This window comes from Acanthopagrus latus, chromosome 5 (genome assembly GCF_904848185.1).
Source record: "Acanthopagrus latus isolate v.2019 chromosome 5, fAcaLat1.1, whole genome shotgun sequence".
Taxonomy (NCBI): domain Eukaryota; kingdom Metazoa; phylum Chordata; class Actinopteri; order Spariformes; family Sparidae; genus Acanthopagrus; species Acanthopagrus latus.
Window position 1 is genome coordinate 6,098 of NC_051043.1, and position 23,903 is coordinate 30,000.

The window sequence follows — 23,903 nt, forward strand, 5'->3', positions numbered from 1 at the left end:
CTGCAAAAGAGAAAACCTGTCTAAATACTTACCTGGACCTGAAACGACAACATATACCTACACACACCGAAAACACTTCCCTACACTAACTATACTTACCTTACATACTAATTGGGAACACCTAAATCAGAAAAATATACATTATACCTGTCTAGTTTAAGCATGAGATCTCTGGGGGAAGCAGCTTTAAAACACATTTTTTTGGCTTTTTTTAAACTTAGTTAGGTTTCACTTTCATTTCTTCACTTTTTAGGTTGAGTCAGACACTTTATTTTTATTTTTTGACAAGATTTGAGCAACAAACAGCAGTGAAAACAACAGAGTTCAGTCAGTGTATGCCCAGACATGTTAGTAGCCCGTACGGAGGACCCGGAGCAAGGGGGAGGGCTTACTTCCGTAGAGGGTCCGGGGGAGGAGATATAAGGAAGCCGCAGGAGCAGAGACGGTCATACCTACTCTGACCTAGGAATGAGAAGGATCTCTGTCAGCCAGACAAACCACAGCTATCTTTTGTCCGTATATCAGTGTGCTAGGCATGAAGAAGACCAGAAACTTGGTCGAAACGTCGCCATTTAGCACACTCTCTCTACTTTCTGCACCAGCTCAAGTGCAGTGTTCTTTCTTTTGAAAAACATTTGCTCTGTTTTGCCTTTTCTTTCCTTTTCTTTGCTTTTCTTTGTTTTTCACTTGTTTCTTTTCCTGTGTTTAATAAATATCTTCCCTATAATTAAATATAAATCTAGAAATTTGATTAAAACATACAAAGAGTGCATAAGCACATGAATTTAAAACATATCTACTTAGAAAAACTATACCTTTAACACATATCAAACTAGTGATTACTTACATACACCGTGAGGAGACCTTTTCCACATGGATGGTGTGTGGAGAGAAGTGAGGTACAGACGCGGAGGGCGACGTACCTATGATCCCGGCTGAGATTGCGTGACAGAGGCAGGGTGGGGGAAGGACAGTGCAAAAGGGTTATGGGTTAGGGTTACCCCCTAACCCTGTGGTTTAAACTTGGACTAGAACCTGTCTTTGAGCGACGAGGCTGAATACATTAAAAAAACATAGAAATTCAAACAACTCCAAGATATAGGTTGAAAGCATGTATGCTGATTTATTAAGCAGGATAAAATATCATATGACATCACAAAATCAAAACAAAAGAATAATGTTACAAAGAAAATGACTGAAAACTCCTAACTGTTTGATACTAATAAAGGGAAAGTCCTATAAAATCAATTCTGAAATCAATTGGTGCAAACAGTTTTTGAAATAGTGTACTGAGAAATATTCCTTTTTTTAAATATCACATGTAGTTGTCTATGATATGAAATTATCCATAGATACAATAAGCTGTGATCCTCAGCTTATCTACAATCAAAGACATAGAATGTTTTTTGTTGTTGTGTTTTTTTTGTTTTTTTGTTTTTTTTTTTGCTTGATATTTTATGGCAACCTTTCTGGTGTTTGGATGAGGAAAAAAATAAATAATAATTGACACGGGAAAAGCAACCTGGAGACATGCAGAAAGTTGACTTAAATTCCAGATACATTTTTACTGGCATAAAGTAGAAACAAAGACAGCTTAAATAAAGTGCAAAGAAAAGAAAAGTACAAATCAATGAAAAACACAAGGAAAAGAAACAGGAAATAACAGAAAAAGATAAAACAGGATCATGACATTATTCACTTGTAACCCAGCCCATGGCGACTGAAGTGGCAAAAGAGGGGCACGGTGATAGACAGACAAATAAACTGTAAACAGAGAAGACAAGAAACATATGATTAAATTAATATCAATAATTTCCAAGATGCAAAAGCACATAACATGTAACAGCTAAGAAGAGGAAGTTACAATATACTGTACGTTGTTCCAGCTTTAAGGTAAGCAAATAATACTAATGTTAAAATGCAATTTACAGAACCTAAGCCACTGTGCAAAGATAACAGCTGCTGTTATCATATTTTTATACAAACAAATATCATATTACTACGTGTTATGTTAATAAGGCTGTTTACTTGCAGTTAGCCTCTTATAGCTTACTATTAAGGTTGTAGCACAAAAACTTGACTGTTTTGGCTGACTCTCATCACTATCATTTATATCTTAAGTGATAAACCCATAGTGTACTTTCCCAAAAGTTTTTGAAAGCTAATAGTATGGGATTTCCGGTATGGCGGCGAGCTGGTCGGTGGTGTAGTTCGAGAGCTCCCTGAGCGGTCCGACATTTCCCCAACCTCAGAGTAATTCACGCAAACATATCTGTGAAACCTTTATGGGGAAATATAATCTAAGAAACGCTAAGACCGTAACGAGCCCAAACTGTGAGGAAAACGTGGAAATGGCGACAGGAGATGAGGCTAATGTGCATGCTACAATGGCCGCCCTGCAAGCGAGCATGGACGCTATCCGCGCTGACATAAAAGCAGGGCACCTGGACATGAAAAAGGAACTGAGCGGATTCTGCGAGACAATCAAAAAAGACATGAGGGAAGAGTTCGGGAACTTTAAAGAAGAAGTTAACCAACAACTGAGTGAGATTGGGGCAGAACTCAAGAACACAGAGGCCAGAGTGGAGGAGGTGGAGACCCGAGTGGCCGAGATGGAGGAGCGGAGTGTTGCCGTGAAGGACGAGCTTCTCCGGGCTCTGAAGGAGCAAGAGAGCATCGTGTCAAAGTTAACGGATTTGGAAACACGCTCCCGCAGAAACAACCTCCGCATCTTCAGGATCCCCGAGGGGGAGGAGGGGAACAACGCATGTGAGTTTCTGGAGAGATTTATTAAGTCCGAGTTGCAACTTCCAGACATCGACCTCAACATACAGCGCTGCCACCGGTCACTCGGACCAAAACCATCACCGCCAGCTGCCCCGAGATCCATGGTCGCTTACTTCCTCGTCTACAAAACTAAGGATTTGGTGCTGAGCAGCGCATGGAAAAAGAAGGAGGTACACTTCAAGGGGAAAAGAGTGTACTTTGATCACGACTACCCAGCAGAAGTGATAAAAAAGAGGAAGAAATACGCTCCACTGAGGAAAGTGTTAAAAGAACGAGGACTCAGGTTTCAGACACCTGCACCTGCAAGGCTCCGAGTCTTCTACGATGAAGGACCCGCTACCTATAACAACGCGGACGAGGCGACGGAGGATTTGCTGAAGAGGGGGATACTGACAACCGATGAGGGAAACACGCGCGCCGACGCATCCCAGGCAGCTGTGACACCGCGCAAGAAGCTGGAAAGAAACGCGTGGCATTCCAGCGGATCCCCAAGACACCGGGTCAGGTCCTCAGATATCGAACGAGCCAGAGAGAAGCTCCGGAGATATCAACGCTCCATCACACTGCAGGAGGATATGACCTGAGGTGTAAGAGTATCTCTTTTTTTTATTAAACGCCGGTTGATGGTTATGGCTCTTAGCTTATAACATTAAGAAAATACCGACCGGACTGTTTTCACGGAGTGACAGAAAATACACCGAAAACTGTGTGTACTAAAACCGCCTAAGACGATGTCAGGATGCATCTGGAGGGGCCCTTCCTTTGAAGGCCTCCCCTCCCCGTTCAGAAGTTGTTACTTCACTTCACCTTTGGAGGTTATTTTTGTTTGGTTATGTTCAGCACAGATGGTTTTTATTTATATGTTTATATTGTTAGAAGGGAAAAATATGCGGACTGGAATTAAGAGGTAGGATGTCGAATCAGGAATACAAAATAATTACTTTAAACGTCAATGGTCTACAAAACCCTATCAAAAGGAGCAAGTTGATTACCAAGATGAAAAGAGAAAAACAACAGATTATCTTTTGGCAAGAGACTCACCTTAGTGATAAAGAACACGAAAAGTTTAAACAGTTGGGTTTTAAGAATTCATATTACTCGTCTTATAAACATGGTCAAAAGAGAGGAGTCATCATATTAATCTCAAATAAAGTTGTTTTCCAGATCTCTAAACAAATAAGGGATACTGAGGGGAGATTTATTTTAGTGAAGGGCTACATTGATCACAAGCAGGTAACACTGTTGAATGTGTATAGACGCCCTGGTAATGATAAAGTATTTATAAAGAAAATATTCGATCTGATTGCTGAAGAGACTGAAGGGATTTTGGTCTGTGGCGGAGATTGGAATATACAACTACATCCATCCCTTGACTCCTCTAATGCAACAAAAAGAATTAACTCTGACACAGTCACTGTTAAGAAACTTCTCCTCGAGGCAGGAATGATGGATATTTGGAGGGTACTGAACCCCACAGCAAGGCAGTTTACGTTTTTCTCCCATCCCCATAATGTTCATTCACGGATTGACTATTTTTTTATGTTCAACTCAGATAGACACAGAATCTTGAAATGTCAAATAGGGGTTAAAGATATCTCTGACCACGCAGGTGTATATCTTTCCCTACATCTGGATACTGAAACGAAAAATACAACATGGAGGCTTAACACAAGCTTATTAAATGACCCGTTGTGTAAACAATATATGCATAAAGAATTTAAAGAATATTTAGAACAAAATGACACCGGAGAAGTGTCTCCAGGTACTGTATGGGATGCTGCTAAGGCAGTAATAAGGGGAAAACTTATAATGTGGTCTTCAATTAAAAAGAGGGTAAAGCAGAAACGAATAAACTACTTATTAAAGGAACTAAAAGATCTAGAAATTAAACACATGGAACGTAATGACCCCAAATTATTAGATCAGATAAAACTCACTAAACAAAACTTAAACAAACTATATGACAGTTATGAGGAGATGAAGGCAAAGTACATCAAGCAAAGGTACTATGATAATGGACCAAGGGCTAAAAAATTGTTAGCTTGGAGGATAAGAAAGCAGCAAGAGGAAAGGTCCATTCATAAAATTAAGGACACACAATCTGAAAAGATGTGTCATAATCTAAAAGAAATACAAAGGTCCTTTGAAAATTACTACAAAGACCTGTACACTCAACCAAAGGGAGCTGATTCTTTGAGTATTACACATTTCCTTAACTCGCTGGATCTTCCATCCATTGGACTAGAACAGAATAAAATAATGACGAATGAAATAACACAAAAAGAGCTGGATAACGCGATCTCCAGACTCAAAACAAATAAAATGCCAGGTGAGGATGGATATTCCGCCGAATGGTATAAAACATTTAGAGAGTTACTATCTCCATCACTATTGAAATGTTTTAATTTTACACTTAATGGGGGAGAAATTCCAGTCTCTTGGAGACGTGCTATCATTTCTGTAATTCCTAAGGTGGGTAAAGATAAATCTGAGTGTGGTTCTTACAGACCGATATCGATTTTAAACCTAGATTATAAATTATATGCCTCAATAATTGCAAAAAGATTAGAAAATATTATTCCGGACATAATAGATGAAGACCAGACAGGTTTTCTTAAGAATAGACAGACACAAGATAATGTAAGACGGGTATTACATTTGATGGAGCACATGAGTAAAAATGAAGATGAGTCTGTTGTTCTTAGCCTTGATGCTGAAAAGGCATTCGATTCAGTTAGTTGGGAATACCTACATTTGACATTGCAAAGATTTGGTTTCGATATTAAAGTTATCTTATATTTAAAAAACCTATATCATTCGCCTTCTGCCAGAATCAAAGTAAACGGTAGTCTGACTGACCCAGTGCCACTTGAAAGAGGCTGTCGGCAGGGATGTCCCTTAAGTCCGACTCTGTTTGCTCTATTTATCGAGCCTTTGGCCCAGGCTATTAGAGAAGATGAAAACATTAGGGGAATCTGGTCTAAAGGCACTGAGTATAAGACCTGTCTTTATGCAGATGATGTATTAATCACTCTTTCCCAACCAGATTTGAGTTTACCAGCATTAATGTCTTCCCTGAAAACATTTGGTCATTACTCGGGTTATAAGTTAAACATACATAAAACACAAGTTGTCTCATTTAACTATATTCCCCCACCTCAAATAAATAACTTATGCAATTTTAGATGGGAAAATAGTATCATTAAATACTTAGGAATAAAAATCCCAAAGGATTTATCTACCATCTATACAACAAATTATCCTTCAATTACAACAGAGATAAAGGCATATTTAAACAGATGGAGTTTATTACCACTGGACTTGCATAACAGAATAGATATAGTTAAAATGAATGTCTTGCCACGATTGCTTTTCCTTTTTTTATCAATACCAATAGAAATACCGCAAAAACAATTAATAGAATGGAAGAGAATGATATCTGGGTTCATCTGGAGAGGCCTCAAACCAAGGATTAGGTACAAAACATTGCAACTGTCTAAAGAAAAAGGTGGTTTGGCCTTGCCGAACATAGAGAACTACTACAAATCTGCACAGCTCAGATATTTGATCTATTTATGCGACCCAATCTACAACGCCAAGTGGAAAAATCTGGAATTAAGCCAACTGGACATTCCCCTCCAGAGCTTGCTTGGTGACAGAAATCTATACCTACAGTACAAACAAAACTTAAGCGGTTGGACAAGAACCCCCCTAAATATCTGGTTTGGTGAATGCCGAAAAAACAAACTGGAAAACCACATGAAAATATTACGATGGGTAACACATGATAAGGATTTTAAACCTGCCCAGATGGATGGACGTTTCAAACAGTGGCTCTCCAAGGGTATCACAACATACTGTCTCATTTCTGACAAAGGGACACTACACTGTTTTCAAAAACTTAAGGATAAACACGACCTAGAAAACCAAGATTTTTTTAGATACCTTCAAGTTAGAGCGCACTTTAACTGTGATCTGAGCACAACAGAGGAAGGTAGTTCTGAATTAATAAATATTTTGATCGAGGCATATAAATCTAAATTAAACCGAAAATTGATTTCTAAAATCTATACCTGCTTGCAGTCACTTAGTGGTACCTCTACTCTTTATGTTAAATCCAAATGGGAAAAAGAAGCCAAAATAACCATTTCAGAAAATGACTGGTGGAACATCTGTAAAACTCAAATGAGCACTTCTAGCTCTGGGTATTGGAGAGAATTTTCGTGGAAGAATATAACTCGATTTTTTATCACCCCCAAAATCAAACAGCTTCAGAAAGGTCAGACAAGTTATGGAAAGTGTTGGAGAGAGTGTGGAAACACACAGGCGGATCATTTCCATGTCTTCTGGGACTGTCCGATTATATACTCTGTCTGGCAAGATATAGTGGTGAAAATTAATTTAATATTGGGTTTTGAGATTAAATTTGATTTTTGTACAATTTATCTTGGTGATATTTCCCCCACAATCAACGTTACTGACAATTATTTGATAAAAATAATGTTGGTTGCAAGTAAAAAAGCTATTACGAGAAGATGGCTGTCGAAAGAGTCTCCATCTAAAGAGGAGTGGACTGCAATTGTGAAACAAATATATGATATGGAAAAACTGACTTTTTCCTTGAACTTGAACATGGACAAATTCACCGCACTATGGAGGAAATGGACAGCTCATTTTGAATAAGTGACAGTATCCAAATTGTGTTCTGTTTTATCTTTTTATTTTTCTATTTATTTATTTATTTTTTGCTGGGGTTCGGTGCCCCCTACTGTCCTATTTGATGCACTCTCTCCGTCTTGCTGTACTCTGGTGTGTGAATGGTTTAGTCCTGTTCTGATAAGAAGAGTAGACTGGATAAATAGAACAAATCTAATCGAAGTAACTTTAACCCCTGGTCCAACAAAATATACTTATTGTTATATCTTTCCCTGTGTAACAAGGTATCTGTGTAAATTTTCCGTCTGTGCACTCTGTTCCTTTTTTTTTCTTTTCTCCATTATACTGTAAATTGAAAAACTTAATAAAAATAATAATAAAATTTAAAAAAAAAAGAAAGCTAATAGTATGATTTTTATTATCACATAAACATAAATATAAACAAGTATGTTTATCTCTCCAGACCAGAAATCATTAATTTTGTTAAGAAGTTGCCTTATTGTCTTTTTTGTAATGATCTGTCCTTTGGCTGCTGTGGCAAACTAATTTCCCCGTTCATGGGACAATAAAGGAATCCTGATTCTGATATTATTTAGCAAGTGGGCTTGAAATGAATTGTTCTCAGATAGCAGGGCACAAATTAACCATGCAAACTGAGTCCCATTGAGACAATGATCAGCTTTCTTTAGCTGTTGCTGCACAGAGCTCATGGCCTACAATATGGTAGCCAGTAAAACTACCTTAAAAAGTAATTCAGTACTGCTTTTCAGACTGGTAAACTGCAGTTACACAGCCTCCTGTCAAGTTAAATTTAAACATTTGTAGCAGATGGCTAATGGACAACACCTGCTAGAAATTCAATAACTGGAGTTTTGTAAGTTTTGTAAGGTGTTTTATCTTGTAAACTTCCCGTTTTATTTTGAAAATTCTAACTCTCCTCTCATTTCAGGTCACTTGCCCTTCCTCATGTGTCTCCAGTCTGACTGTCTCCCCTGATCCCTAATTGTTTCCACCTGTTCCCAATTATCCTTGTGTGCATTTAAGTCAATGTCTCCCCTGTCTTGTGCCAAAGTCTCTGTGCAAGCCCTTGTTCCTTGTTCATAGTCTAAGTATTCAATTTATTGTTGTTTTTTCTCTGTTGTTCATAGCCTCTTGAAGAGTGATCATTTTTGTTTGTTAATCTTTTCAGTCTCACAGTTTAATTTTCATAGTCTTTTTGTTTCCTCTGTAGGATTGATTTTCTTTTCAAATATTTCACAGCCTGGTCTGTTAAAGTAGTTTTGTTTTATAGCTGTGTGCTTACCTCCTTTGGGAGTGATTTTGTGTTTTACCTTTTATAGCCCCAGCCTTATTCAGAGTAGTACATTGCAGTCTTTTTTTTGTTTCCTCTTAGTGAGTGTTTTTGCTTTTATTCTGTTTTGGAATTCCCACCTTTTGGTGAGGTTTTGCTTTCCCTGTTTGCCTTCTAGTTAGATTGCCAGGATTAGAGTTTCACAGCCCATTCATTTGTCACTCATTCCTGAGTCCCTTGAATTTTCAGAATAAAAGCCTGTGATTTTTCTTTTTTTTTTTTTTTTTACTTTCTCTGCATCTGAGTACTCATTCAACCCAGGTCTGACACCTTGTATGTCTGAAAGCACTTTACCTGTATGATGAACATTGTTACAACGCCTGCACCTGTGCTAAGATAATTTCTGGCAGACCAGTTCCTCAGTTTCAAGAGACAACCCTGAAACACAAAATGTTTACACAGGCTTTAATTTGAAATAATCATTATCAGAAAGAAATGACTAGAAAAGACTGACTAGATAAATAGATATGCCATTAAATACACCATGAATAACATTGAAAATATAAATGTAACCTAAATGAGTGTCTGCTTTAATTTACGTCTGTATATATCTACCTTTATATTAATTCAACTCCTGTAATGTAAACTGCACTTTCTAAATTTTGCATTCTATTTATTATTTTTTACATGTGTGTATTTTTTTTCCTCTGCATTTCCCCACTATTTGACAAACTTTATTTCTGTATTTTATTTATCCATATGCAAATGAGCGGGCAGTTATAAAAAAGTACAGTTGCAGTTATCTCATTCAGATAATATTGTCTGGAGAAAATGTTTTCATGTTCCTTCTGATGTCCCACAGCTGCTCTGCTTGAACTTCAAGTCATTTACAGAGTTCCCCTGAAGGACATATACCTTAACGCTGTTGTTAAAGTAATGGATAACTGCTACTAACTGTAGCTTTAGCTGAATTAATACAAAAGGTAAACAATACAGAGGCAAATTAAAGCAGAAATATGAATTTGTGTCACATTTCATGAATTCCTACATCTATTCACAATTTTCTTTTTGGTAAATTTAATGGCATATTTTATTTTTTGAGTCACAAAATTGAATGTGATATGCACAGCATCACTAAATTGTGAAAAAAAAAACAATTTGATGAGCTGGATGAGGCTATGAGGAACTATTGTGTGTGTGTGTGTGTGTGTGTGTGTGTGTGTGTGTGTGTGTGTGTATATATATATATCTGTGTATTTGGAGATACTTCTGAGAACCAGGTGTTTATAGAAAAAAAATAATGTAACCTCTTGCCAGTTGGTGTGGGAGAGGGTGTTACAGGGGTCCTCGGTACAACATGAGATCGGGACATTACCCTTCCAGTCTGCTTCACCATGAACTCCACAGCACCTAAACTGTACAAAAAAACGTCTTTAGTGAATGAACATCTATGTCATTTGAGCAGGGGGAAAGGAATGACAACTGCATTGATCGTCATGGGAGTGTGACAAATACAGGCAGTAAGACATATCCATATATGATATGTCATACAATGCCTTGCAAAAGTATTCACCCTCATTGAACCCTCATTGTCATGTATTAACCATGGATGTAAATGTATTTTATTGGGATTTTATGTGATAGACCAAAACAAAGTGGTGCATAGTTGTGAAGTGGAAGGAAAATAATGCATGGTTTTATTTATTTAGTTATTTATTTTACAAATAAAAAACAGAAGAGTGTGGTGTGCTAAAGTATTCATCTCCTTTACTCTGATACCCTTACATAAAATCCAGTTCAACCAGTTGCCTTCAGAAGTCACCTTATTAGTATATGGGGTCCACCTGTGTGTAATCTAACCTCAGTGTAAATACAGCTGTTCTGTAAAAGCCTCAGAGGTTTGCTAGAGAACATTAGTGAACAAATAGCATCATGAAGCCCAAGGAACACATCAGACAGGTCTGGGATAAAGTTGTGGAGAAGTTTAAAGCATGATTAGGATATGAAAAAATATCACAAGCTTTGAACATCTCACAGTGCACTGTTTAGTCCATCACCTGAAAATGGAAAGAGTATGGCACAACTGCAAACCTACCAAGACATGGCCGTCCATCTAAACTGACAGGCTGGGCAAGAAGAGCATTGATCAGAAAAGCAGCCAAGAGGCCCATGGTAACTCTGAATGAGCTTTAGAGATCCACAGCTCAGGTGGGAGAATCTGACAACAACTATTAGTCATACACTCCACAAATCAGGCCTTTATGGAAGAGTGGCAAGAAGAGAGCTATTGTTGAAACAAAGCCATGCAGTTTGCCACAGGCCATGTAGGGGGTGCAACAATCATGTGGAGGAAGGTGCTCTGGTCAGGTGAGATTAAAACTGACATTTTTGGCCAAAATGCAAAACACTATGTGTGGCAGAAAACTAACAGTGCACATGACCATGAACACGCCATCCTCACTGTGGAACATGGTGGTGGCAACATCATGCTGTGGGGATGCTTTTCTTCAGCAGGAACAGGGAAGCTGGTCTGAGTTGATGGGAAGATGGATGGAGCCAAATACAGGAGAATCTTGGAAGAAAACCTGTAAGAGTCTGCAAAAGAGTGACGGAGCTTCACCTTCCAGCAGGACAACGAGCTTAAACATACAGCCAGAGCTACAATGGAATGGGTTAGATCAAAGCATATTCATGGGTTAGAATGGCCCAGTCAAAGTCCAGACCTAAATCCACTTGAGAATCTCTGGCAAATCTCTATTTTTCAAGGAAGAATGGGCAAATATTTCAGTCTCTATATGTGCATTGGTGGTAGAGACTTACCCCATAAGACTTGCAGCTGTCATTGCAGCAAAAGGTGGTTCTACAAAGTATTGACTCAGGGGGGTGAATACTTTTGCACACCACACTTTTCTGTTTTTTTATTGTTTTTGGTTTTTTATTTGTAAAAAAATAAATAAAACCAAGTATCATTTTCCGCTCACTTTACAATTATGCACGACTTTATGTTGGTCTATCCCACAAAATCCCAATAAAATACATTTACATTTATGGTTAAAACATGACAAAATGTGGAAAAGTTCAAGGGGGGTGAATACTTTTGCAAGGCACTGTATGTTATGGTAATGCTATATGAAAATCTTAATATAAAGAATGTAATGGAAGAGGAAGACTAGTGGATCACTTACCAGGTGCTGGACAGCATCAAAGTCATCTTTAATTGTCTTGTTGCCTTCTGGATGGGACTGTCTATAGATCTCCAAGCTTTGCATGAGGTCTTTCTCAAAGTATGTGTCAATCTGCAGACAGGTTAGATTCATTACCTGCAATTCAACGCTGTCTTCTGGACATTAAAGATATTGACCTCTATTTTCATGCCATTGCATGCTGGTGGAAAGACCAAGGGCCATAACAAGGACAGAAAAAGTGGGTTGTGTCATTCGTCCCTCTACCAGCTGTCTGCTACTGACATTATGAACCTCAACACAGTTTAACAGAAGAGAATCTGAAAAATGTCTGGCCAAAAAATGTGTTAATCAAAAAGTTTGATGTGAAACAAAGAGAGTTCCACATCAATGATCACAAATAATCATCTATAAATATATTGCTGTGTAGGCTTCATAAACACTCCTACCTCTCTACTGTAGACCAGAAACACAGAGGCCATGGCCAGCTCCACCAGCATCAGGATGAACAGCAGGATGAAAAACTGCAAACAGACAATCAGATTTAAACATGAGTGAGTTTTTGTAGTGAGTTTTTGTACGATGCCGATTTGTAAATGAGTCAGACAATACACCCACAGCCCACCTCATTAGTTACACCAGCACAATAGCATGTAATCCAGTACAGTAGCTCTACCATGAATTCCTCTTTCAGCCATGTTTTCAAAAAAATTCAGTTTTTGTTGACATGTATTACATGAATACCTCAGTCAAGTGTCAGTCATTATACACCTTTGTAAAGGCAGAAGTTATAGCAGAGCTCTTATATCAGATGCATTGAGATTGAACAAGTGTACCTAATGAAATTTATATGCCTCACTCATAACTCAGCTCATCTAGACCAGCAGTCAACAGAGGTGACACTAAAGATAGTACCAGACAATATCCACAACTTCTAGTGATGGAAAACCAAAACAGAATGCATCCAAGCAAGTCTAGTTGATCCAAATTGTACCATGGAGATTGAAATAATAGATAAAGTCACGTCCTTAGAATGATTAAGCAAACATCACAAATGTTGATTGATGTAAATCTTTGGCAGAAGTCTCTAGTGCGCATGCTTTACGGGCCCCACAATGCCGAAGCTATGTGGAAGCCAGTCGAGTCATTTTAGCTTCATGCGTGAGAAGCTTCATAGAAATGAATTTGACTCCCGTGCCTGTGTCCAGGTATAATTAGTATGTCCGCGCTTCATACTCACACTGATAAGCATGCAGCGGTTCTCCTTCAAGCCACCTAACACTCCCAAGTAACACACACAGGTAACAATGGTACCGGTAACCACCAGAGTGTTGGCAGGGTAGATTGGCCAGAAGGTGGTGATGAGTGAGGCGAACATGGAGTGCATCATCTGGAACTCCCCAAAGGCCACTACAAATGCACCGCAGAGCTCCATGGGAGAGAAAAAACATCTCACATTATTATTCTGGTTATGTGAGATTAGTTTGGACTGTACAGCCTGTATTCCTGTCATCAAATGCCATCTTACACTCAAGGAGGCTCTCACACTTGCCCAGTTGATCCATATCATGCCAATGCATGATTACCCCTCCTCCCCAGTACCCCGCTCTCCTGCACTCACATTGCTTTGGCTGCAACCGGAACTGAACACGGTTACCTTTTGTACATGGGTCATCATCTCGTAGTGCAGTCGCGGCACAATGGAGTACAACAGAGTGAACATAAATAACTTTATTGGCTTTTTTGTGGCTTATTTTGTGTCATTTTGGTCACAGACCGCCCTCTCACATTGCTAGATTTCTTGATTATGCAAGGAAGTGTGATAAACTTGATTGTACCTCATGTCCATATTGTGCACCCATGCTTGTGCTCATGCATGAGCAAATATACCACATTTAAGCACACCTCTATAAAGTGTACTGTGCTTGAGCATGGTTACGCAGTGCGCACACTAGTGAAACAAACCCCAAATTCCCACTGAAAGGACGAGTATAACAAGGAAAATACACCTTCTTGGTGTTTACACACCCAACTCTTGTCAAACCTCCTCAAGATTTATTTTCTAAAGACAACCACTTTTGGTTGTTTTTAGTTCAAGAGCACTTGGACAATTTTACTCTCACTGTCTACTGCTTCCAGAGTCCTTTGCAAGCCATCCAGTTTTTGGAGGTACCATACCAAATCTCTGGACTACTCCTTAAAATGGTTGAAAGGTGAAAGCTTAGATTAAAATGAATAATCAAAACCAGGCTGGTTTTCATACAGTACCACTGTCCCCAGAAAGGGAACTTGTACCAGCCACCCTGAAAAATCCCACAATCGCATAATCCAAGTTTATATGCTCTGTCAATTTGTTGTATTACACATTCACAAGACAATTTTAGGTTTGAGAGGGTGTTAATGAGTGCCATCATGACTGCATCCTGGTCTTTAATAACCTACCCAGCACAGAAAGTTGAGAAATATCACCATTGTTTTCAGGCATTTTACACAGGAGCGATCCATCCTTCTGATGGCCTTTCTCTGTAAGATTTGTGAACATAGACAAGTTGGTTATAAACTACTACTGTATGTATATATATATATATATATATATATATATATATATATATATATATATATATATATATATATATATATATATATATAGAGAGATAGAGAGAGAGATATATATATATATATATATATATATATATATATATATATATATATATATATATATATATATATATAATACTAATTACACACAGAAAAACAGATTTTTAAGTCAAGTGTTTGAATGGCAGTTATCCCTCGCTATTTATGAAGCAAAACAAGTGACGCTGCCGAGTGTTTACAGGGCACCACTGTTTGATATGGCAACATTGAGGCCTGAGGCACACCTGTGACCTGTTCAGGCTCCAGTTAATCATTATTATCTCCTCTTATCACCAAATCAACCATTTGTTGTAAGTTTGTACCTTAATGTCTGGCAATGTGTGTTGTAAAGTGACTTACTACTTGTCTTCTTTTCTGTTGACAAAAAACAAAACTGAATGAGGTCACTGGTCTTTGCTACACAGCCTCTGTCCACAGTGTCATTTATTTTCTGTTACTTAGTCAGTCATTCTAAGCATATAATTCAACAAAGGCTGATTAATGATCAGTGCTGACTGGTCATTTCCAACTGATTTTATGAATACATTTCTATGTTTTGTTATTTAGCAACAAAGCTAATTAACTGTACAAAAGTATATGAAATCACAGTTATTACATATAAATGTATATTTATGTATTCTTGTATGTTATATAATTTAACTTCGATGAAGTCATCAATCATGAAATAACTAATTAGATATTGAGGGGCTTACCTCAAGTACACTGTATCCAGCAGTATTCCAGTTACAGATGCGGTGAGCAGTAATTTGGTGTTGCTCCTGACATTCTCAGTTTTAACTAACAACAGGCAGGGAGGGGGAAGGAGGAAATACAACTGAGGCCTCTGTCTACCAGCTGGCAGTAAAAACATACCTACATGATCAACACTAAAGAGGAGGGGCATCCACATTTACCAGCTTGAAAGGCACTCAATATAGTGCCCAACAGTTCCCTTTAACTCAGTCAAACCTAATCCAGTATGAACTCCAGTTCATAACTGCTTGATAAATTTAAGCTCAACAGAACAGAAAACCACTAGGACATCAAAATAATCCATAATCATAAATTGCATGCCGGCTGGGAAGACGTAATTTATGTTTGCACTGTGGTTTGTTCATGATTCACGAATCTACTGCACACAGAGAACTGTCGCTGAGGACATGATTCTCGCTGATGTACTGTGCTGAAAGTGGCGCTGTGTCACTCACTCACTCAGGGCAGAGGAGTTCATGTTAAGTAATTTTACTGTGCACAGAGGACAATTTCACCGTGTAATAATTACAGTGCATGTATACCACTCAAAGCAGCGCTGCGTCTCCCGCGAATGATTGTGTACTGTAGTCTGTGAACGCACCGTCCCTCAGTAAGTGAACGTGAACCTCAGGGCTGAATCATGAACTGAATGACGGATCGTTTGGCTGTTTATCAGTTCAGGGAGTTGGAGAGCACTGAACGATTCAGCGAACAAATATTTTAAACAAATCATTTTAATGAACGGATTCTAGAGATTCAGTACAGTAAAAATAACTGCCGTTCCCATCTCTAGCTCGGAGAGCTCGGTGTCCTTCTTTGTTAACTGAGCTCACGTTAGTCACCCCTGGCCTGCTGTCATCACCAACAGTGTCAACAATGATGTTTTTGGCCACTAGTTTTGTAGAAGTGTATGCAGTTCAGAGATGCTACATTAGATAAGAGTTGCTTACAATGGACGTAGACAAAAACGATTAAAGACATGTCTGTACTTCCACTTTGAAAACATCAGCTTTCCCTTCGGACTCGCCGGAAGGAAAGGGACTGGCTGCAGTTTACCTCTGCTAATGTGAGTGTGTGCAAGGCTGCTGTGTGCGTGTGTGGTTTGTGTGTAAACTGAACACTGCCTCTGATTGGCTTACAAACTCTCACTCTACCTTAGAGAGCCAATTACCATGACTTATGTGATTGTCCCACCCCTCCCTCCTCCCTTTGCCGCTCTGGTGACTGAGAGCAGAGTCGGATGACAACAGCTTCAATGAGCAGCTTCAGTTTGTAATGCACCACATTTAATAGTCGGTAATGGTAACAGCATTGTAACGATGGAAATAGTAATAGTGATAGTAATTACTGACAGAAATTAACGCCGTTAGTAACGCTGTTTATTGTAACACTGTTATTCCCAACACTGTCAATAAATACTATCAATTCCCTCTGCAGGGATGATTGTTTAGAATTTAGATTTTTTTTAACTGTGACAGGGCTCCATAGTGAATGGTGGGGGCAGACTGATCGGGGTGGGCATCTTTGCAGCCTTGCTTGTCAGAGATGGGCTGAGGCGGGGAGTCATAGTGGTCGTAGGCTGGATTTCCGAAGGGGTTGCAGGAAATTGTATGTTTGCTTTTAGTGATCGTCATCAGCAGTGTGGTTTCCAGTACAGACCAGTTATAGGAAGATCTTGAATTGGGCAATATGGAGCGTTACTTTGCTGAAGGAAGGCTTTATGTACAGGTAGAATATTTTTCTCCTGTATTGAGGTTAAGGATGCAGACGAGGGTCAAATAAGGATCTTGTTCTTGCCTTCCTTTGGGAAAAACAGAGCAGATGACATTGCAGTAAATGCCAATAGCAACAAGAAACTGCCTGATGCATGCATCTCTGCTAAGCCACAGATCTGAGGACAAATTGCCTTGATATTTACCCTGGTGGCGAGAGCTTTTTCGCACTCGGGGGAAGGCACTATGAGACTGACAAGATTGTCAGATAGAAGTCTTTACTTCGGATCATTTTTACCTTAGCTGGGAGGAGATGTTTGCGGCTTGAGGAATGTATGGCCTATGTACTGCTGAGCCAGAGAATACTGAGTAAATTTGACCAGTGAGGATGTAAAAGGCTGAGTAGACGACAAGGCTTGCTGCCGTACTGAGGCCCGGGTGCGCATCAAGGGGAAGTGGCTGCCAGGTAAGTAGACCGTATGCCATTAACACAAATGCCTGAAATCACAGCTGACAGCAAACAGGAGAGAGGTTTTAAGTTTGACAGCAGGTTTTTTCAGTTTGAGAGGTTTTACGTCTGACAGCAGAGACATGATTGGCTGATGGTGTTTGTGGCACAATATGGTTTGTTAAATGAGAGGGAGCACAAGAGATGCCAATGGTCAGATGAATAGAGGGAGCAGGGATAAATAATTGAAATGATCTTATTGATCGAACTTAAGGGGATACACACATAAGGTTTTTATAAATCTTAAGAGATTTTTTATCTGTAGAGCCCCCACACATGAAGATTTAAAAATCAGCTTTGATCATACTGTGTGTGGTGTGCTCTGATACTCTCAGCACAGGACACCACACATAAAGATTATCTATCTCACGGCCGATCTAGAATCTAGTCCTCCAAGCCAGAAATATTGCGTGATCAAACATGAACGACAGTAATCAATGGCAACAACCCCAGCATCACCGGGCTCCTCATAAACGGAACAGAGCATAGACTGTACATAAAAAAAGAGTAAATAAAAATGTTTAAACATGAAAGACATGGAAGACATAGAAGAGGGAATGTAAGCTTTTCTGACAACACACAATACTTGTGTGTCGGACACAATAATCTGCAGTACGGGGGCCCCACAGGGAACAGTCCTGGCCCCTTTCCTGTTCACCCTGTATACTACAGACTTCTACCACCAATCCCCTAACTGTCATCTACAAAAGATTTCTGACGTATCTGCTATTGTCGGCCTCATCAGGGACGGGGATGACAGAGCCTACAGAGAACTTATTTAGGACTCTGTGGACTGGTGCCAAGAATCACCTCCAGCTCAATGCTGGGAAGACCAAAGAGCTGGTGGTGGATTTCTGCAGGCACAGACAACCCTGCACACAGGTGAACATCCTGGGAACAGACATTGAGATGGTGACATCTTACAAGTACCTGGGAGTTCACCTGAACAATAAACTGGATTGGACTGATCACACTGCAGCTACATACAAGAAAGATCCGAGCAGACTGTATCTGCTGAGGAAGCTCAGGTCCTTTGGAGTGCAGGGGGGACTCCTGACTTCTTTCTATGACTCTGTGTTGGCATCAGCCATTTTCTATGGAGTAGTCTGCTGGAGCAGCAGCATCGCGGGAGCAGACAGAAGGAGACTTAATAAACTTATCAAGAAGGCCAGCTCCATCCTGGGATGCCCTCTTGACTCACTGCAGGTAGTGGTAGAGAGCAGGATGATGGACACGGTCTCATCGCTGCAGGAGTCCCACCCCCTGCAGGACATTGTCACAGCACTGGGCAGCTCCTTCAGCAACAGACTGATACACCCTAAGTGTGTGAAGGAGAGGTATCACAGGTCCTGCTCCAAATAGACCTCACCTTGTACTCTGCACTGTGCAATAAGTCTGTACAAACTCATTTCAACACAGATATTTATCATCTATATTTATTTTAACTAAATCTGTAGATAAAAAATATGTTGCTCACTTTTGCAAAAACATTTCAAAAGGATTTCTGATTCTGATTTCAGCTGCTGTCTGTGTCCCACATTATAACCAATCCTGTCCTTTATACCTGTTTAAATGTCTTCAAAGCAGACAGTAAACAGTTTTCCTGGATGATCAGTTTTTCCTCAAAGGCTGATGTCTGGAGAAACTCTCACTGCATTTACATGCACAGATTAGTCAGATTACAGCCATAGTTCAACTATGCCACTCAATCAGACAACTGCAATTATCCGAGTATACATGCTGGTGAGAAAATCAGATTTTTGGGCCGGAGCATGTCATACCCTGGTACGCTAGGTGGCGCTGTACCCATTTCAACTAGTGGTAACAGAACCACCTCCGGCTGACCTCTTTATGTCACCAGCTGCCTCTGCACTTAAGAAAGATGGTGTACGAAGAGCGAGACGAAGCTACGTCTTTGTACTCTTCGTATATGGCATACATGATAATTACACAAACTAGATGCACAATGGCGCTCTTTCTTGCGGTGATTTTCTTAAGTGTCATGTAAACGCACTGACTAAGGAGTATGCATGCATCTTGAAGATCCGATCATAGTTGGACTAACCCAGTAATTTGGTTTTCTTAAGTGACATGTAAACGCACTGTCCGACAGTTGGATCTGCCTCTGCTTTGTTGTCTGGCTTGAGTTCAGTTCTGTTTGGTGAATCCATTGTAAACTGTATGCACCAATCGCAAATCAACTGTGTGAAGTGGGATATGGAGTGCTGTGTGGAAATCACATTGTGCTGTTACAAAGTCTACTCACAAAAGCAAAATAGAAAAATAAAACAGCACCTCAGAATTAAGGTTCAATGACCTGACATGGATAAGGCAGCTGAAAGGTATTGTAAGTCATGTCATGGATGTTAAATTGTCGCCAGCCCTAACACACCAGAACCATTGGGAATCACACCTCTGCTCAGCTCCTGACCTCTACAACTTTAGAAAAAGTCATCGATAGTCTGAAGTCAATGTTCAGCAGAATGGATGGCCTGGAACAGAGCGCAGTTCAAATCTGACTTATTCTGGGAATAAGACATATAAAGAAAACACCAATATGGGCTCAAGCAAATGGAGAAGTTGAGTTACAAAACTCATCTTTGATGTAGAGAATATAGATTGCTCAGGCCAATGGACTAGATTGGAAACATGAACTAAGTATGTGACTATGTATGGAAGCACAGAGAATGGCACAACAATAAAAAAAAAACCCTGCTGAAGGCAAAATGACATGCTGATGAATGAAGAGGACCTCAGTTCTCAAAGGTAGACATCAGAGACACAGTACCGTTGCAGCAAGAAAAGTTCAATACGACTTTCAATACCACACCACACAAAGTTGTAAATAAAACAAGAAATCAAATTGTGGTTGAATCTACCACTGGGGTATGCTATTGGAGGAACACCACACATGTGAAAAGATCTCAGATCAATTTTAGAAAATATACAGTGCACTAGAGGATACACAGAGGACAGTGTATTGGTCAAGGACACACGGCCACTCACTATTAGCACACTATTTAACACTGGTTACATTGGTTAAAAAGGCCAACTGGGAGAATTTGTGATGTTGTGTTTAAGTGAACTGTATACACTGTGGGGATGTAATGTGAAATAATTGTTATGTTTTAATTAACAGTTGTAAAGTGGTCAAGTTAAAGCTAAACAGTGTGCAGAAAGTACAGTAAGAGCCATGTACAGTTTGTACATTGTCATACAAAATTGTTTATGTGGTTAATTGGATATGTTTATTTCCAAGGAAAGGAGGGATGTCTAGGGTTTTAGGTATCACATGGTACTAGGTAAACAGGAGGTGAGCCAAGAGCAGAGCTCGCCATGAGGCCTACAAAAGGTACATCCAAATTCCCTTATTTGTCATGTCCTCACTTGAATGAAAAGTCGTTCCTGTCTGTTATCTTGCAGTTCAACCAAATTTGTACCCGAGGAGTTTGGATTGATCTCTGACCGGCGATGATGACAAGGCTGATGTTTCCTTGATGTCAGGTTTTATATGTTACATCATTTCAGTTTTCCCTGAAACATTAACAAAAAAAAAAAAAAAAAAAAAAAAAACCTCACCCAAACATCAACAAAACACAACCAAACATCCACAAACAAACAAACAAACAAACAAAACTAACTAACTAACTAGAAGGAGTAGATTTGAAATATCTCATTAGTCTTTTTTTCCCCCCCCCAATATCTGTTTTTATTTTTTTCTTCAAATGTTCAATCAAAGTAAAATATGAATCCAAATCCGTAACTTTGACCGGAGGGCAATCTTTCGAGCCATTTTATTTTCTATGAATGTGGCATATTGCTACAGTAATAATTCGATTCTTTATATACATTTCATCCTGGGAGATGCAGGGTCCATAGCCCCAAGTACTGAACGCCGAGTCACACCGTCCAGAGTGGGAGTGTTCAAGGAGCGGTTTGGAACGGGTCCAGTGTAGTCGACTGGGAGGCAGGCAGAACACACACCGGAAACACCTCTACACTCCGCTTCCTGTCAAGAGATCCGCTCTTCTACATCATACCATGTAAGCATTAACAGTTCGAAAAGAACATGCCAAACATCTGTGTTAAAAATGTTGGTTTAATAGAACAGATAGGTGTTGTACTGCGCTGCTGTTTATGAGGATGAACTGGCTACGTGAGTTAATTTCTCATGTTAACGAGCCAGCATACATGTGCGACGGGACTCCAGCCCTGCTAACGTTAGCTACTGTGGCTAACTATACAGATAGCATTTGACAAAGCCAGCTAGCTACCATCTGTGCTGGTATACAAACACAGTCTTGTATCACTACAGTGCAACAACAACTTGTCCTCTCGTCCATCACCTCTATGACAGCGGCTCGTATTTCAGGTTGACACTTCCTTAAGTCCTACGCGGAATGTGGTGCAGTATGAAGCGCTGAAACGCCCCACCACAGGGGGGTCGTTTAAAATGAACTGCTCCTCTCTGGAAAATTAGTACCTGGACACACACTAATCATTGAGCCAACTGCAAGTGTGTCTCCCCCGAATCCAGTAGTTTGAACCCGAGTAACACACTGTGTTGCGCACATGGTCCTCACATTAAGTCATGTGTAGTGAGACGCTGTGTTACATCAGCTTGGCGCACAGTTTTAATTCTTTGTGACACCTAAAATATAGATTTTCCAATCTAATAGTTGTGTGCAGCAGCTAACATCGACAGTCTGTTAAGTGTGGTCACTGCTACAGTGACATAAAAAAACGACCTCATGCCCCAAAACACACACACCAGCCCCTTACTGTGACAGTATAGTAGGTATACTGAATTAGTAAAGTATGTATTTAAAATGTTAGTATAACTAATATAAACTTAAGTTAGGTAGTTAATGCTGACACTACAATGTTTTTTTTGGTTTGTTTGTTTCTCACAGAATATCATTATCTGTTACAGAACCATCTCCTGTAATTTGCCAGTTGCTAGATTCCTGGCATATTTGATTGCAAAAGCATGACAGTTCTATGAGCTGTTCTACCTACTGTCCTGTCCAAATTAGATATTTTTCAAGTCCATTTTAATTAGTCACTGTAATCATTCCTCCTTCCACACCAACTGTAAAAATATCGCTTCAGAGCACAGCTGTATGCTCTTTTTAATTTAATTTGTTGTGTGTAGGGATGTCCTGATTAGTTTTTTTTTTTTTACCCCAATCTCGATTCGAGTCCTTTGATATTTAGAAAATGCTGATACCAAGTCCCAATCCGATACTTAGCCAGTTACACGTCCAGAGATTTGTGTAGCCCTGTTTGTCTGCTGGACAACAACTCAGCTGTCCCTCAGACGTGTACTGAAGAATTGGCAACCAAAGAAAAAGGACGTGCAGTTCATAAAGCAGAAAAGTGTCACACTACATTGTTGGGAATGGAGTATGTAGGTCAGGTTTTGAAAAGCCGTCCACTGTTTCTAGCATTGCATGGTTGGACTCTTAGGGACAGTTTAAAAGTAAATTATTGAAACCATCCAGCATATATATATATATATATATATATATATATATAATATATATATATATATATATATATATATATATATATATATATAAAAAAAATATAGAGATGTCAACATTTTTATTCAGCGCTTTCCACCTTCTAATCTAATCAGAACCTGGAGGCCACATCACTTCCATGCAGTTTAGCTACTGACTAACATCACTGGAGGTAATTTGTCAGATTACCATCTGCCCATGTTAATGTCTCACTGAATAGTTTTTTTTCTTTTTTTACTGATCTCTTCAAGGTGATTTTGCAGTAAAATAAATGTCTGACATTTGATCACTGTCTCAGCAGAATGCCAAAATCAAAGGAAGTTCTGTCTTCCACATCTGGAAGTGACTCTGACAGTGAAGTAGAGACCAAGGTTTGTGCTTTTACATATATATTATTATATATCGTGTGTGTGTGTATGTATGTATGTATGTATGTATGTATGTATGTATGTATATATATATATATATTTTTATATATTTATATATATATATATATATATATATATATTTTTATATATTTATATATATATATACACACATACATACATACATACATACACACACACACACACAGTGGGGCAAATAAGTATTTAGTCAACCACCAATTGTGCAATTTCTCCCACTTGAAAAGATTAGAGAGGCCTGTAATTGTCAACATGGGTAAACCTCAACCATGAGAGACAGAATGTGGAAAAAAAAACCAGAAAATCACATTGTTTGATTTTTAAAGAATTTATTTGCAAATCATGGTGGAAAATAAGTATTTGGTCAATACCAAAAGTTCATCTCAATACTTTGTTATGTACCCTTTGTTGGCAATAACGGAGGCCAAACGTTTTCTGTAACTCTTCA

General features: G+C 39.1%; 2 protein-coding genes across 6 annotated transcripts in view; one reads left to right on the forward strand and one right to left on the reverse strand.

Moving 5' to 3' along the window:
* Window positions 1-1,434: 1,434 nt before the first annotated feature.
* The window catches only part of LOC119019956 (leukocyte surface antigen CD53-like), a 35,077-nt gene continuing 12,608 nt past the window's right edge, over window positions 1,435-23,903 (reverse strand). Inside the window, exons 1-9 of one of the 3 annotated variants that reach the window (XM_037098960.1) lie at window positions 15,267-15,337; window positions 14,914-14,928; window positions 14,359-14,439; window positions 13,157-13,345; window positions 12,366-12,440; window positions 11,920-12,030; window positions 10,042-10,149; window positions 9,089-9,172; window positions 1,435-1,764 (exon numbers count right to left, since the gene is read on the reverse strand). In XM_037098960.1, coding sequence (XP_036954855.1) covers window positions 1,696-1,764; window positions 9,089-9,172; window positions 10,042-10,149; window positions 11,920-12,030; window positions 12,366-12,440; window positions 13,157-13,345; window positions 14,359-14,421 — 699 coding nt within the window. In that variant the 5' untranslated portion in view covers window positions 14,422-14,439; window positions 14,914-14,928; window positions 15,267-15,337 and the 3' untranslated portion in view covers window positions 1,435-1,695. Of the gene's footprint in view, window positions 1,765-9,088; window positions 9,173-10,041; window positions 10,150-11,919; window positions 12,031-12,365; window positions 12,441-13,156; window positions 13,346-14,358; window positions 14,440-14,913; window positions 14,929-15,266; window positions 15,338-23,903 lie in introns of those variants that run through there. The other 2 variants (XM_037098961.1, XM_037098959.1) reach the window with 2 other exon arrangements.
* Window positions 21,449-23,903, forward strand: part of sub1b (SUB1 regulator of transcription b) — a 10,338-nt gene continuing 7,883 nt past the window's right edge. The window contains exons 1-3 of one of the 3 annotated variants that reach the window (XM_037098964.1): window positions 21,532-21,569; window positions 23,168-23,223; window positions 23,353-23,422. In XM_037098964.1, coding sequence (XP_036954859.1) covers window positions 23,354-23,422 — 69 coding nt within the window. In that variant the 5' untranslated portion in view covers window positions 21,532-21,569; window positions 23,168-23,223; window position 23,353. Of the gene's footprint in view, window positions 21,570-23,167; window positions 23,224-23,349; window positions 23,423-23,903 lie in introns of all 3 variants that reach the window. The other 2 variants (XM_037098962.1, XM_037098963.1) reach the window with 2 other exon arrangements.